Source organism: Eleutherodactylus coqui, chromosome 1 (genome assembly GCF_035609145.1).
Source record: "Eleutherodactylus coqui strain aEleCoq1 chromosome 1, aEleCoq1.hap1, whole genome shotgun sequence".
In the NCBI taxonomy this organism is placed as follows: Eukaryota; Metazoa; Chordata; class Amphibia; order Anura; family Eleutherodactylidae; genus Eleutherodactylus; species Eleutherodactylus coqui.
Genome location: NC_089837.1, coordinates 118,570,078 through 118,586,077, shown reverse-complemented (window position 1 = coordinate 118,586,077; position 16,000 = coordinate 118,570,078). Strand labels below are relative to the sequence as shown.

The 16,000-nt window shown below is 43.7% G+C and overlaps 1 protein-coding gene across 5 annotated transcripts in view; it reads left to right on the top strand.

Moving 5' to 3' along the window:
* The window catches only part of U2SURP (U2 snRNP associated SURP domain containing), a 67,114-nt gene extending 58,651 nt beyond the window's left edge, over positions 1 to 8,463 (top strand). For all 5 annotated transcript variants that reach the window (XM_066599435.1, XM_066599419.1, XM_066599426.1 and 2 more), the window contains 5 exons: positions 79 to 238; positions 5,465 to 5,575; positions 6,417 to 6,535; positions 7,093 to 7,260; positions 7,846 to 8,463. In XM_066599435.1, coding sequence (XP_066455532.1) covers positions 79 to 238; positions 5,465 to 5,575; positions 6,417 to 6,535; positions 7,093 to 7,260; positions 7,846 to 7,984 — 697 coding nt within the window. In that variant the 3' untranslated portion in view covers positions 7,985 to 8,463. The remainder of the gene's footprint in view (positions 1 to 78; positions 239 to 5,464; positions 5,576 to 6,416; positions 6,536 to 7,092; positions 7,261 to 7,845) is intronic.
* Positions 8,464 to 16,000: the final 7,537 nt, after the last annotated feature.

Here is a 16,000-nt window from a genome sequence, read left to right as displayed (position 1 = left end):
ATGAGTGGGTACTAGGGAGAATAACTAGATTAACAGCATGACCCATATAAATTGCTCTAACTATGCCACTCTTTGTAGTCAAGAAGAAGAAAGTGAGGATGAAGATGACACACAAAGTTCTAAGTCAGAGGACCAACACTACTACTCCAATCCTATTCGAGACGACATGTCTGATTCCAGATCCATGAAATACTCTGAAATGAGTGAAGAGAAGCGTGCCAAACTTCGAGAAATTGAGGTTGGTCGGGGTAAAAAAAAATGTGCACTGACTTCATTGCTGCTTTTTTGAGATGTGTTCGAATCTGCACTATTTAACCCCTTGAGTGGCAGGTTTCCTACCACCCTGTCGTGCCCACCAGGGCAGGTTTTTTAAAATGGTCTAATCATTGAATTTCAACTAGTTTTGCAGTTGCGTCTCAAGAGCCATAACTTTTTCATTTTTCCATTGACATGGCCATATAAGGGCTTGTTTTTTGCGGGACAAGTTGTGATTTTTTAAACAGGGGGGAGGAAAAAAAATGTGGAAAAAAGAAAAAAGGGGCCATGTCATTAAGGGGTTAAATAATGTATTAACTTCCTTCTCTGGGTCATTACGACGCATGGATACCACATGTGTGATTGTATTTTTGATTTTTTTACAAAGTAAAGGGAGACAAGTGTTTTTTTTTTTTTTTTACATTTTTTTTTTTTTTTTTTTTAATTTTTTTTTTTTTTTTGTCCCTTTAGGGGACTTCCACAGGGACCCATCAGGACCCCTGATCACATTCCAGGGGTCCGATGGTGACAGCCCTTTACATGCTGCAGTGACAGCCCTTTACATGCTGCAGTCACATAGACTGCAGCATGTAAAGGGTTAACACAGCAGAGATCGGAGGTTTTCTCTGATCTCAGCTGTAAGAGCTCGTACCTAGCTGTCCTCTGACAGCCAAGCACCAGCTCTCCCTGTCACAGAGACCATCGGCTTGCTTCTGACAAGCCGATGGTCTCTATGGCAACCTGTAAACAAAGCAGGACATTGCCGACATGTCGGCAATATCTTCTGCTGGTTTTTCAAAGCCCTTGCACTGCTCTGTGTGGGTCTGTGCAGGCAGAGCACACTGTCACAGCTTGTGGCATTGTGCTCTGCAGCTCCCATAGTGATACATAGCCCGGAAATCTTCCGGGCTATGTCACTATGAGCAGTGGAGCTCGTCCCGGAACTTTTCCGGGCGTGCCACTCAAGGGGTTAATGCCTTACATATTCCCATTAGTTCTTTTCCATCAGGCTTTCTTTGCTTTCATTAGCTGCATCACTTGAAGCTCGTGAAAAGTAGGCTCGAGACAACAAATTCCTTTTATCACTGAAGCATATTTTCCATAGTGTACAGTTTAGCTGGATCACAGGCTGCAGATTGTTGGAAAGAAGTATATTTTCATGGGATTTCTAGAGACATTGATGTTTCATATCTGTGTCTACGCTGCTCTACTTGCAGTGCAAGCATGATTAGGGCTTTCCAGCTAATCTAATTCCATAATGTACTACTGTGTACCCCAAACCAAAAGTATACTCTAAGTGACACAACTTGTAATGCTGCACATTAAGGCCTCATGTCCACGGGGAAAATCAGGCCCGCTACAGATTCTCCATGGAGAATCCATAGCAGGTGCCTCCTGCCCCGCGGACATGCTAAAAAATCAGAATAAACTCACCTGCAGCGGTCCGTGCGTGTCTTTCTTCCGTCGCGGCCGGATCTTCTTTCTTCGGCCCGGCGGATGTGCTCGGCACGTCGGATGCGTGCATGCGCTGGGCACATCCGCCGGGTCGAAGAAAGAAGTTTCCGGCCACGAAGGAAGACCTGCATCGCCCGGAACAGGTGAGTTTTAATTCAGGCGCGGGTCTTCTGCGGATCCGGACGGCTTCCATAGGCTTCAATAGAAGCCTGCGGGAGCCGTCCCCGCAGGAGACCCGCACCTGAATGGAGCATGTCCGGATTTTTTTCCTGCACGCAGGACCCGCGCCTGCAGGGAAAAATGACTTCCATAGGGATTTAACTACCTGCGGGTGTCTAATGCATCCCTATGGGGCGCGGATCCGCGTGCAGGAAAAACGCTGCGGATTTAAAATCTGAATTTGCCCGTGGGCATGAGGCCTAACTCGCACAATTTATTGGTTTTGCCATATGGCAATAAAAACATTCTTCTCATTAATGGGTTGCAAGAAGTACTTTGACACTGCTGTATCTATAGGGTAGATGTTGGGCAGGGGTTAACATATTACCAACATATATCTGATACCACGCTGAAATAGCTGAGATTAGAGAGAACACCGATCCTGAATGTTTAACCTCTACCCCTTTGGTGCAATTGTGAAGAGCAACTGCGGCATCTAAGTGATTAGACTAATGGAGTGAGTGGGCTGTCATGGCAGCCAGGGGTCATCTTTGTACATCTATTAGGCAGGTCGTATTAGAATTCCTGTCAGTGTTGTGCTGACAAGGGTAGTACAATTTAAAAAAAAAAAAAAGGGAGGGGGGGGGGGGGGAAGTATTGCAGTGTATAATAGAGATGAGCGAACACGTTCGGCTCCGCCCCTTTTTCGCCCGAACACCGAACTTTGCGAACACTTCAGTGTTCGGGCGAAAAAGTTCGGGGGCCGCCGTGGCAGCGCGGGGGGGTGCGGCGGGGAGTGGGGGGGAGAGGGAGAGAGAGAGGGCTCCCCCCTGTTCCCCGCTACTGCCGCCCGCGCCGCCGCGCATCTCCCCGCCCCCCGGCGGCACCCGGACACTTACGCGCGAACACTGCAGTGTTCGGCAAAGCCGGTGTCCGGGTGCGGATGTGTCCGTAACGGACACGTTCGCTCATCCCTAGTGTATAATAAAAGTGATCACAATGTTTAAGCCCGTAGAAAAAAAAAAAAAAAAAATTTAGCTTTTAAGTGAGTTATGAAAAAAAAAGTACACATAATTTTGATATTGACGTATCTGTAACGACCCAAACTGAATTGCTATTGCTGAAAGTGGCTGTTAACTCTTTAAATTCCTCAATCCTGATGGCTGCATTTAAATGCCCTGATGGGTGTTCTGAAGGCTGCTGTGGCTGATTTGCCGTCTAAGACTGCCTGTCTGAAAGCTGTATAAAGCAATACTATGGTATTGAATCATGCTCTATAATGATTCAAACCATTACAAGTTCAAGTACCGTGTGGGGACTTAAAAATAATGGAAAAATTAGTTCAACTTTTAATTGTTAGAAAAAATAAAAGTTGGTAGAAGTTTAAAAAAAACACAAACCTTCTCATATTTATAATACAAGGAAACAAATTTGGCATCGCTGCGTCCATAAAACTCCAATCTATCAAAGTATTGCAATACGTATCCTGCACAGTCAACGTTGTCAGAATATACACAACTTCATAATTATGGGTGGTGTTTTGTTTTTTTTTTTATGAAAAAATGTAATCAAAAGCAATCAAAAAGTCATATATGCTTCAAAATGGTACCAATAGAACCTACGGGACGTTCTGTAGAAAACAAACCCTCACACAATTGCGACGGATTAAAAAAAAAAAGTTATGGTTGTCAGAAGGTCGTGCGTAAAATTTTGTTTTTTTTGTTTTTTTAATGAGCACTTGTGGGATGCCACCCACACCCATCTTCTCAACAATCTCTTCTCACAGCCTGGCACGAGGAATGGTGAGCTATTCCTGCCCAGACTTACAGGGAACTTGTGGAAAGTATGCCTCGACATGTTGCTGCTGTAATACAAGCAAAAGGAGCGCCGACACGTTACTATATAGAAGAAAGCAGTTTCTCTGGGAAACATGCAGTGTCCAAATACTTCTCTCTATATAGTGTATATAAAGTCGGTATCTTAGTAATCGTACTAATACACAGAATAAAGTTTTGTGGCAAAAATAACACCTCCCCTCAGTAAAAACTGAGAGGGGGGGGGGGGGTTAAACAAATTTTTTAACAAATCACAAAGTGATTTAGAGGTATTCCTTCACAAGACCATGCATAAAAACAATTACAATAGTGTCTACTAACAGTGTTGCAGCACATGATGGGAGCTATGATACGTGATCACATCACACTTCAAACCCCCAAATATATATACTTGAGTAAACTGGGAAAACTTATTGGCTCGAGTATAATCCTAGCTATACTCTAATATATACTAGGTAAAAAGAAAAACGCAATACTCTCTTCCCAGCCAGTGTCTGTGTCCCTGGCGGTGCTGCAAGCTGCTTGAGACTTCTCCCTGCTCAGCTTTCAATTCCCCCGCTGTCAGCGCTGTGTAAATAATTGGTTTATTGAGCGCAGTCTGTGATTGACTGGCGCTCGATCCAATCACAGCGCTTACTTACACAGCGCTGACGGCGGGGGAATTGAAAGCCGAGCTGGGGGAAGTCTCAAGCAGCTTGCTGCACCGCTGGGGACACAGATGCTGGCTGGGAGGTGAGTATTGCGTTTTATTTGTAGTATAAGCCGGGGGGGGGGGGGGGGGGGATTTTTCAGCACAATAAAATGTGCTGAAAAACTCTGTTTTAAGCGCTGCATATACTCAAGTATAAGCAATCTGCCATCAAAATGCATACAAAGCCAATACAGGGGAAAAATAATGGTATGGCAAAGAAAATTTAAGTTACACCACAACAACAAAGCGCAAATAAAATTTCTAACTAGAAAGTGCAATGTGGAAATGACTGACTAAGGTGCAAATGCAAGACCCAGATCCAAGAAAGACCTTTCATCAAATTCCCAGGGACAACTTGACTCTTTGGGCTGGCTGTCCACGTGTGATTTGTCATAGCGTGATGCACGGCGATAAATTACACACATGGCACGCTTGCCATAGGATAACTACGGAAAGTGCAGCCCAATGCACACGAGCGGCAAATTGCTTGCGTCTAAAAACCGCAGCATGTCGCGATTCTTCACGATGAACCCCTCATTAAGACAGGTTCATCGTGGAAAATCGCGGTGATATTCCGTCCTGCCCGTGGACACCCGCCTTATCCCTTTTTTTTTTTTTTTCCAGTCTTGTCCTTCTGTACATAGGGGAGATCCTATTACAAAGATCCCAAATCCAGAGCAAATACACAGCTCTGTAGAAAGAAAAATGATCCTGTTAAGATGGAGAAGGGGAATTTACGGGGTTTTTTCCACATTATTTGGATGAGCTCTTTTGACATTTCATCCACATTGCTTAAACTGTAAACAGCTACAGATATTCTACAGACAAATCCGCTATGGAAACTCCTCATTGTTTTACATGCATTCATGGGTCCGTCCTAAAAGGTATGCAGTTTGTTGAGCCAACAACAAACTGCATGCATATTGTTCCTGCTCTATGGATACACTCCAGGTTTCAGCGCATCAAAAGCTGCATGTGTGGTGCCAGCCTTTTATACAGAGGAATCTAGTGATCCTGTCATTTGTAGGTTCAGACCAATTTGACTTTTTTTTTTTTTGTCTTTTTTAAGCTAAAGGTAATGAAATTTCAGGATGAAATCGAGTCTGGTAAAAGGCCAAAGAAGTCCGGACAGAGCATTCAGGAACAGGTGGAACATTATAGAGACAAGCTGCTGCAGAGGGTATGTCTGTTTCAGTTGCGGTACTCCTGTTTAAATGTATTACTTTTTATGGTTGTGTATGAGACGGAGGAATATTCTAATGAGAAAAATATCCGATTAGTCATAGATGAAACATGAAGTCTCCATTTCTTCTGACAGTTCTTGCTATCCAGTGACATGTGTGACTTCTAGTGCTCAGCCTCATATTTCAGGGCCCTACTGTGTGCACTCACTTAGCTGTAAACGTCTTTTATTGTTTCCAGTTGCCTCCTGACCCTGAGTTTTATAGTGCCACATATTTGGTTCCTTGGGGAGAATGCCCAAGTGAACTTGAGTAGAATGCAATAGTCCAGAAGTTCATTAGAGCATTGCATTCACGATTAGTGTAATGGGGAAGACACGGCGGTGGTGTAGAATGTCGGTAACAATAGATCACCTGTAGTCTCTTGCCGATCAGGTAACCACCTGGCTTTGGGGTCTCTTATGTCTTTCAGTTTACAAAAGTTATAATCTCACTGATCACCTGTGTGAAAACTGAAGCTTTTTTTTTTTTCTTTGCTCTGGCCAATTGATCCCTCCTGCTAGGAAACCATTGTTATGTAAATGTGTGTCAAGTGGTTGTTTCTCAGGTTTAACTCACTCTAACAAATTGTCCTATACACAATAATGGATTAATTGCTGTGTAATTGTAAATTCTAATAGGTGACTCAGTCTAGTGCAGGTTTAGGTTATTGCAGCAATATTCTGTTTCTTTCCTAGTAAAATGCAGCTATAAAATATGACAAAGATGAGCACTTGTCTTATAATACCACAGGGTGGCAGCAGTTAAAAGTACAATTAACTCAATTGTAATCTCTAACAGGAGAGAGAAAAAGAAATGGAGAGAGAAAGAGACAGAGATAAGAAGGATAAAGAAAAATTTGATTACCGATCGAAAGAGAAAAAAGAGAAAGATGACTCTACACCAACCAGAAAAGAGAGGTAAGTAAAGACACAAGAGACATATAATGGAAGGTACACAACCTATGTAATAAAATTACAGTGTATGTAAAACGCTAGTATGTAAGGTAAAGGGGTTTTCTGCGACTTTACTATTGATGAGTTATCCTCAGGATGGGTCGCCAATAATTGATTGGCAGAGGTCCACCAGTAGGGATCCTCAGCGATCAGATAGGAACTGACAGTCCTGTCTGCATTGTAGCAGCACAGGTTGGTAACTGCAGGCACAGCTCCCACATTCATCACAATACCTAGATTTCAGCGCCTCTGATTCCATCACTGTTGCCCTGTATGTGCATGACCCTCTCCCCTTGTGTACACGACTACTGTGTGCACCAACATTGCAATATTTCCCATAAATGATTAACTATGTTTGCAGTTTATTCTTCTTTGTTACAGAGATTAGTGCCATTTGTTTCACATGCCTATAAACAAGCCATACGCCAACATTAAGGCAGTTTGCGTTTTTGCATATTGTCAGTACAGCTATTTGCTAACCTTTTACTAAGAAATTTGTGCTTAATGTTTACACCATCTAGGAAAAGGCGTCACAGTGGATCTCCTAGTCCATCACGAAGCAGCAGCAGCAAGCGAGGCAAATCTCCTTCACCAAAATCTGAACGGTCTGAAAGGTCGCACAAGGATAACTCACGGTCCAGATCCTCTCATAAGGACTCGCCCAGAGATGTCAGTAAAAAGGGCAAAAGGTAAGCTTAGCACTCCTTTATCGTGCACACTAGTTAAGCTCTATTCACACCTAGTTATTGGCTCCACCCAGGACTCCCATCAGAGTGTCCTTTTAAAATCCCAAAAAGGCCAACACTAGATGGAGCCTATCTCAGCCATTATCGAAAATGCTGAAACGGAGACCGTTCTCTGGAAAATTGGAACCTGCAGAAACATTCATTTCAGGCTTTTTATGCCAGAAAGAATAGCATGATGGACTGCGCAATTCTTTCCGGCACAAAGTGCCAGAAATGAACTGAAACTTTTCAATTGATGACCTTTCCTTAGGAAATGCCATTAATGTCTGATTTGGTGCATGACCACCTACGATCATGGAAGCAAAGGGCCATGGCATGTCAGCGCTGCACAGCGGCATGCATAGGAGTAAGGCTGTAGCACCAATTGCTAAAAGCAGTATCACTGGCTATGAAGGTGTCAGATCACACAGTGCATCATAGGCACATATCCATTTGTATCCATATGTCAGCTAAATCCTTTAATTAATTAAATTTTTTAATTTATTTTCTGTTTTAATGCCCTGATTATTTTTTTTTTATATATTTCAGGTCTCCTTCAGCCTCTCGAACGCCTAAGAGATCTAGAAGATCACGGTCACGGTCCCCAAAAAAGTCTGTGAAAAAGTCCAGATCCCAGTCCAGATCCCCTCACAGATCTCACAAAAAGTCAAAGAAAAGCAAACACTGACAGAACATCACTTTTACTTTTTATTTTTCTTCTTTTTTTTTATGAAGATGTCATTTAATGAAAATGGTTTTTTTTTTCTCTCTGTGCCTGAGAAGTCATTAAGGAAAAAACCTAAATAAAAATTTGAAAAAAAAAAGGCAAAGTCCTGTACGGCAGCATTCCTACATTTTTGTGAATGCATGTGTATACTTAAGAGCAATCGCATCTGTAGAATTTGTCCCTGTTTTATATTGTAAAATATCCTGTTACTGTGGCTATGTATTTCCTCTCCAAGGATCCATTTTGTGCTAGGATTCACACAATCGTGTATATGATCTGCTGGCAGTAGTTATTTTTTTTTCTTTTTTCTTTTTTACCTTCCCGTAAACTGTTTTAGTATGTTGTGACAAAAATATGAACTCATTGTCCCCATGCCCCTCATGTTTTGTAGCTTTGAAAATTTGCTTTAGGTTTCAAATAAAATCTGAACTGATTATTAACGATTTGCTTTTAAAAATGGTGAGATACTGTAAATGGCATGTCGTGCCTGTGCCCTGAGACACAAGTCCCAATGGTGACCCTCCTGCCTGATGTGCTATTTCCCGGAATAATGATCGGCTATGAGCAATGTCATACACTGAATGCTTCTCTGTTAATGGGGTCCTGTGGAAGCTTTCCCATCTGTCCTGTCAAATTTGTCGTGTGCAGTTTTCCATCCATGTACCTTTTTTGTACGGGTGTTTTTGTTTTGTTTTTTTTTCCAGACTTGTGTCCGTGTTCCTTCCATATATATTTTGTTACTAACAAGATCATGACCACGATCAGTTTAGGAAAGTTTTGCTGCTTCCAAACCAATTTTCAACTAAATTAAAATCTATGAAGGAGACTGTACAAATACACCAGTTTTGTGGGTGTGGGTGGGGAAGGGGGGTGGTGGTGGTGGTGTGTGTTTGCCTATTCTTTGACCCAACTCTGGTTGACTTTAATACATAACCCTTCTAGTCAAGGGTAACATTTGAGGCCCTTCCATATGTCTTGTTGATCACAGGGACTGGTGAACAGAACAGATATCTGATAAACATTGCATTAATGTGAGTTCCCAAGAAAATGCTAAAATGTACCCTACACTGAATGGGCTGTCCTTTCACGATCTGGAGCTTCTCTATCGAAATTAGACACATGGCCCAAGAGTGCAGCCTAACATCTAGTGAGAAAAACCACTGTCTTGGGACTCGGATGCCCCTGTAACTAGCATGGTGGTTCAACTACTATGGGTGCACTTTACCCCCTCGCCATAGGAGCAGTAATTGTTGCACAACGAGACTACACCAGTATTGATAAGATGCCACCGTACTACACTTATTGGGAGTAATTGCAGTACTGTAAGTGTCATGACTATGCAGTTATTGCAAGCATCAAGCCTGTCTCATTACCCTCTTACATAAGGGGAATAGTAGCGGTACTGTGTTCTTCTGTTTGTGACTATGCACTTATGGCAAAGTCAACTGCCTCATTACCCCCTTTCATAGAAGTAATTCTAAAAGGGTGACACCCTGTATCTCTCATGACTACGCAATTATAGCAAGCATCATCCACCGCGTTACATCTTCCATAGGAGGAGTAATTCTCGTAGGGCGAGACGCTGTATCTCATGACTACGCAATTATGACAAGCACCATCTGCCTCATTAACCCCTTTCATAGGAGTTAACTGTACTGCTTGATTCTATATACCATGATCACAATGGACAGGCACCAGGTTGTTCTGCTGCTTTCCTTCATGAATGCATTATTGTATATTGCTCTCTATCTTGGATGTATGTTGGTATATTTACAAACAGTTCCATATGGCCAATCTCTATTTAACATGGTTATATCATGGGCACAGACACCAGTCAGCCAATATCTTCATGTCTGCAGAGTTTTGAGTACCAGACAGCTCGTTTCCTCCTTCCGCAGAACAAGTTATGCTTTTTGTGCTTGACTCTGATATGGTTATTCTATTATCCCACCACCATACATCATCAGTAACCTCTCCCATAGGGAAGTAGTTATTTAATCTCAGTAGTGATGAGAATCATGCAGGTATTTGAGCATATGCATGTTACTCCCTTCTGCACTATGTAGCACCGTAGCCAAGGCTGCACAGGATGCCAGGAAAGACCTGACTTAAAGCCCTAGCTATCAGTTTCTTGCAGTATTTGCCTCACTGTCTGCTAAGCTACAACAGACCAGTCTAGCTAACACTAGAGAAAAGATACTTAAGGCCTTCTGATCTGCGTATTTGCCTGGTGAACGATTACCCTCTCGTACTGCACTGCAGCCCGCCATGCTAAGCAGTCCACATTAGTATCAGTCAACCTCTGCGACTCCTACCATGGGAAGAATAAATTGTACATTTCTGTCATCTGTAACTAAATGGTCTACAATCTTGTGGAGCACATCAGACAGGCCCTGTTATCACTTCTAGTGGTTGCTGCAAGCACAAAGTCACTCGTCTTACTGCCCTTTTTGAGTGAAGTCTTGAGGGCTAGTAACTAATAGTAGATGACTTAATTCCCATACTTATCCTTACTGCAGTTTCACCCCCCTTTTTTTTATCTTCTAAGTAGCGTTGTGAATGCTGGCAGCTATGTGAGTACCAATGAGTGTCATCCCTCCTTTGGACTAGCTAGAATATCCTCATGACTAGAAGTTGCGTTTTATCACCTCTAATGTCTCATTACTTGTGTCAAGGCATCTGGCTCATTTTAATAGCTATCTTTGACGTTGTCATCACTGCACAATAGTTATCCTTACTCTTGATCGTCCCTTTCCATGGCAGTTTCGTTCAGACTGGACACATTTTCAGCCTCCCTTGAGACCAACTTTTTGTAAAAAATAAATAAATCTCACATTGCAGGCATGCCTTGGGTAGATTCGTCTCCCCTCCCCCCATAAAGATGATCCTTTTCACAATTTTGACCCCTCCCCCCCCCCCCCCCTTGGGAATCATTTCATATTTGATAGCATAGAACCTGGACCATCTGGCTTTCCAGATCCCCTTAGCTGATCGCTTTTCAATGGCCTGCCTTTTTCCCCAATGAGTCTGGTCCATCCTTTCCAACACTCTGTTACAGATCCCTCCAGAATCCTCTCCCACCTTCTTTGCACTCATTCTGCAAATTTTAGTCTTCCCTCAAGCACTCATTAACTATATACCCTGACTGCCCTTTCCTTGCTTGGGTCAAACTAACCGAGGAGGAGCATGTAGACAGATGTTCTAAGGGACTGCATGTACTGTGGCACTCTAGGTCATCAGGTCAGTACCTGTCCTTGTAAATCGGGAGAACTCTTGAGCATAGGGTCTGTAGGGGTAGCTTCCCCAGGTATAGACCAGTGCATTCCAGCTTTGCATTTACTTGTGACATTGTTTGCTTACAGTACACAGTTCCCCGTGTTAGCCTGGCTGGATTCCGGTTCAGCAGGGAATTTCTTGTATCAGGCTTTGGTGGATCGCTACCAGATTCCTATGCAGCGTCTGGAGAGGCCGCTAAGAGTAACTACTGTGAATGGAGACACTCTACTTGAGACCATTCTGTTTGTCACTAGGTCTGAGAGTGGGCACTCGCCACTCTGAAAATTTCCTTGCTGGTTCTCCCAAGGTCCACCAGCTCTCTATTGCTAGGGTTGCCTTGGCTTCAGCTGCATAATCCCATCCTGGATTGGAGATCCAGGAGGGTGGCAGGTTGGGAGTTATCCTGTTACTCTAAATGCCTGGACCCAGTACAGCCTGTCAGTCTCCTCTCGGTGCCCCAGCACGTACAGGACCTGCCAGTGCCTGATCACTGTACTGTTCCTTGTCCTCACAGCTCATCTTAAAGGGAGTTGCATTTTGAGCATGTCACTTAGCTCCAGCAACCAAATTGGTTTTGTACACTCCTCTGTCAGCAACAGACGACTAGTACGGAACCACGGACGGTCTGGCTCTAAGCTGGGTTCTTTGCCTCCAGTTGGACAGAGCAAATGAAACTCGTAACCTCAGCAAAGAACCTGATAGAAGGACCACACAGTAAAATATCAATATTTGCAGACGATACAAGACAATACAGTGGAGGACAATGTGCGGCTACAAACGGACGTTTGAAGTTTATGTTCAATGTTTGTTTGAAGTTGAAGTTCAATATTGATAAATGTAAGGTTATGCACATGGGCTGGATAAATGGATGTCACCAATATACACTAAATGGTGTACTTCTAGGGAAAGGTGATATGGAAAAAGACCTGGGGGTACTAGTGGACTGTAGATTAAACTGGAGCAATCAATGCCAGTCAGCTGCTGCAAAGGCAAATAAAGTCTTGGGGTGCATTAAAAGAGGTATAGGGGCGAAGGATGAGAACGTTATTCATTGTCTTTTTCCAGGGTGAATAATCCCACTTTTTTTTTTAAACAAATTTTTATTGAGTTTTCCAAATAAAAAACCAGGTTACATACAAACAAGATTGCAGTGATAAAGATCACAAGGCTAGGAGTGCTTCTCCTAGCGACAGTATTTTCAGAAATTTTACATTTTGCAGTAAACTAGATTGAAAAAACAGATTTTTTCCTTTCATAAACAATATAAACTAACTTTATCTTGGTGAGCTACATAAGGTGTCATGATAGCCTTCGTTCTATATAAACATAAAATAAAACATAACCTAAGTGGGAAGGGGACGGGGGTAGGGAGAGAGAGGTAGGGAAGGAAAGGGGTAGGTGATGCTATGCGCTTATGTGTGGGGTTGCCCCCTCGGTCTTACTTTGCGGCCGCTGCATCCTGCCAGGAGGAGGGGGCCTGTGTTAGATGCAGTCAGTCTGCCAAGCGTGGTCCACGCCCGTGTCCCTCGCACCGTCCGTTCCAACGTCCGGGGCCTCCCTCACGGTACAGTCCAGTTTTTTGTTTCAGTGTTATAAATGTAGTTATGGTTGAAGGTCCTCTGTTTTTAGGCCTATGTGTTTCCCTGAGGTTCTCATTCCAGCCCCGGGAAAATTCCCGGCGAGGCGGGCCTCACTGGGGAATTCTTTTCCACAGCTCCCATTCCTTTAAAAATTTGTCCCGAGTATTAGTTTTCCAACTCGTTAGCTCCTCTAGATTGTATATTAAGTCTACCCTGCCTCTCCACTGTGCTGTGGTAGGGGGGGATTTTTGTTGCCACTTAGTTGGGATTAGGGCTTTCGCGACGTCTAACAGTAGGGCAATGATTTTATCCTTGAGGGGGTGGAAGTTATCCGTCGGTATCCATAGGAGCACCATTTCTGGTGTTAGTTTTAAATTTGGTTTAACGGTTTTGATTGCTGCTTCGATGTCCTTCCAAAAGGAGCCCAATGCTGGGCAGTCCCACCATATGTGTCTGTACGAGCCTGTCGCGGTGTCACATCTCCAGCACTTCTCGTGGGGCGCTAATTTGTGCGTATATAGCCATTGGGGTGTTCTATACCACCTTGCTAGTATCTTGTAGTGGCTTTCTTGTAAGAGTACGCAGGGGGATAATCCGAAGGCCAGTCTGAGGATGATTTGTGTCTTCCGCGGAGATGGTGATGTTAAATTCGCGTTCCCATGAGGTTAAATAGGCGGGCTTATATCCTGTATAGGGTGAGATGTATTTTTTGTGCAGGTTTGAGGTGATCTTATTTTTAGAGGCGCCTTCCAGGTAGAATTTCTCGAACGGTGTTGAGGGCCTAGTCGATTTATATCTCTTGGCAAAGTCCTCTATTGTTTTAGTAATCTGTGCTTTTTGTAGGAAGGGGATATTTAAATCTGGGGCTAAAAGCTGAACAGCTTCTCTTGCTCCTTGGTGAATTATGGGTTGTAGGTCTCCTAATTTGATTCCTGCGAACCTCTCCCAGACGCTCCTAGACACCGGGTCTGGCTCAAAACCTAGTAGTTTACCCAGAGTGTTCATGGGCGTGATTGGGGAGGGGTCCGGGGCTATCTTGGATCTCAATGAATCCCAGGTCTCGCAGGGGGCCTTCACCAGGGGATTAAATCCCTTGGAGCTGTAGCTGCGTCGAGAGGGGTGCCAGAGGTCGTCTAGTATGGTGTCTCCATGAGCGTATTTAGCCAGGTTTAGTAGCAAAGGGTCTCTTGTCGGGTGTACAAGGTCCAACCAGTAGCTGAGTTGGATAGATCTGTGTATGTCTGGAACATGTGGCAGGTCAATGCCCCCCTCCCCTCTCCTTCTGGTGAGCAAGGTGTAAACGATACGCGGTTTTTTCTGTTTCCAGATATACTGAGAGAAAAGTCGTCGAAGGGATTGGAAGAAGGACCCGGGTATGTAGATCGGGAGCATGCGCATTTTGTAGGTTACGATGGGAAGGACATATGACTTGACAATGTTCTTTCTTCCGAACCATGAAATATATGGCAAGTCATATGACCGTAGGATGTTTTTGATTACAGGGAGAAGAGGTTGGAAGTTGGATGTGTAGAGGTTTTCGGTTTTTTTGGTAATTTTAATGCCAAGGTAGTCTATGGCGTCTTCCTTCCATGTGAAGGGGGAGTTGGACTTTAGTGTAGCGCTGACTTTCCGTGGGACCGATACATTGAGGATGGTCGATTTTGAGTAGTTTATTTTGAAGTCCGATATGGTGCCGAATGATTCCAGCAAAGAAATCAATTTGGGTATGCCTATTGCCGGATTAGAGATCAAGAACATGATGTCATCCGCGAAGGCGGCTGTGGTGAATGAGAGGTTACCTGCTGTGATTCCTCTAATTTCTGGGTGTGTTCTGACTTTGTGTAGCAAAGGTTCTAGGGCCAATACAAAGAGGATCGGGGAGAGCGGGCACCCCTGCCGTGTTCCGTTACGAATCCCGAATGCGGGTGATAGAGTGTTGTTTACTCTCAATCTCGCATGTGGGTTACTATATAGAGACAAGATTGCCGATATCCAGGCGTTTGGGAAGTTAAAGTTGGCCAGCACTCTTTCTAGGTAGGTCCAATTTACTCGATCGAACGCCTTTTCGGCGTCAGTGCCTATTAATACCAGTGGGGTTTTTTGTAGTTGGGCTAATCTTATTGCGTGCAGTATTCTGTGGCAATTGTTTTTTTCTTCCCTACCCTTTATGAACCCTGCTTGTTCCTTGTGGATCAATTTGGGGATGAGGTCTTCCATCCTCTTGACCATGAATTTTGCCCATAATTTCATGTCTTGATTGATGAGTGAGATTGGCCTGTAATTCGTACAGGACGTGGGATCTTTGTTCTCTTTGTGTATGAGTGTGATGTGTGCCTCGAGGGCTTGCTTGGGGAGTTCTCCTCCTTGCAAGAGGGAATTAAATAGCTCTTTTAATTTGGGGGCTAGGGTTGGTTTAAAGGTTTTATAGTATCTGTCTGAGAGGCCATCCGGCCCCGGACTCTTGCCTGCCGGGCTTGAGTCGATTAGGTCCTCGACTTCCTGGTCAGTCGCTGGTGTCAGTAGGGCTAGTGCGGATGTCTCATCTAGTTTTGGTAGGTTTGTTGTATGTAGGAAGGAATTAATTCTTTCTTTTTGCAGGGCTTGGTCTGTTGGGCTTGGACGATCCCTCAGATTGTACAGTTTTGTGTAGTAAGAGTGGAAGGCTGAAGCTATATCCTGGGAGTTGGTGGCTATCTTACCCGACTGATCTTTTATCGCGCTGATGTGGTTTCTTTTCTGTGATTTTTTTAATAGAGCTGTCATGTATTTGCTGCTCTTATTGCCTTGGATATATATCGATTGTTTGAGATGTAGATGATTTCTGTTAAATCTAGAGCGTAAGAGGCATCCCAACTCTCTCCTTTTGTCTGCTAGTTCATCTAAACTTTTTTTTTGTGAGAGTTTAGCTATTCTTTCTAGTTTTGCTATTTGAGAGAGTAGGGTGTCAATCTCACGATGCTGTTTTTTCCTAATTTTAGCTCCAAGGGCGATGAGTAACCCCCTCATGTAGGCCTTGTGGGCCTCCCAAACTATCGGGGGTTTTGGATCAGTCCCGCTATTGAGCTGAAAGTACTCCTCTAGGAGTTCTGTAAGCTTAAGTCTATCCTCTTCTTTATCTAGT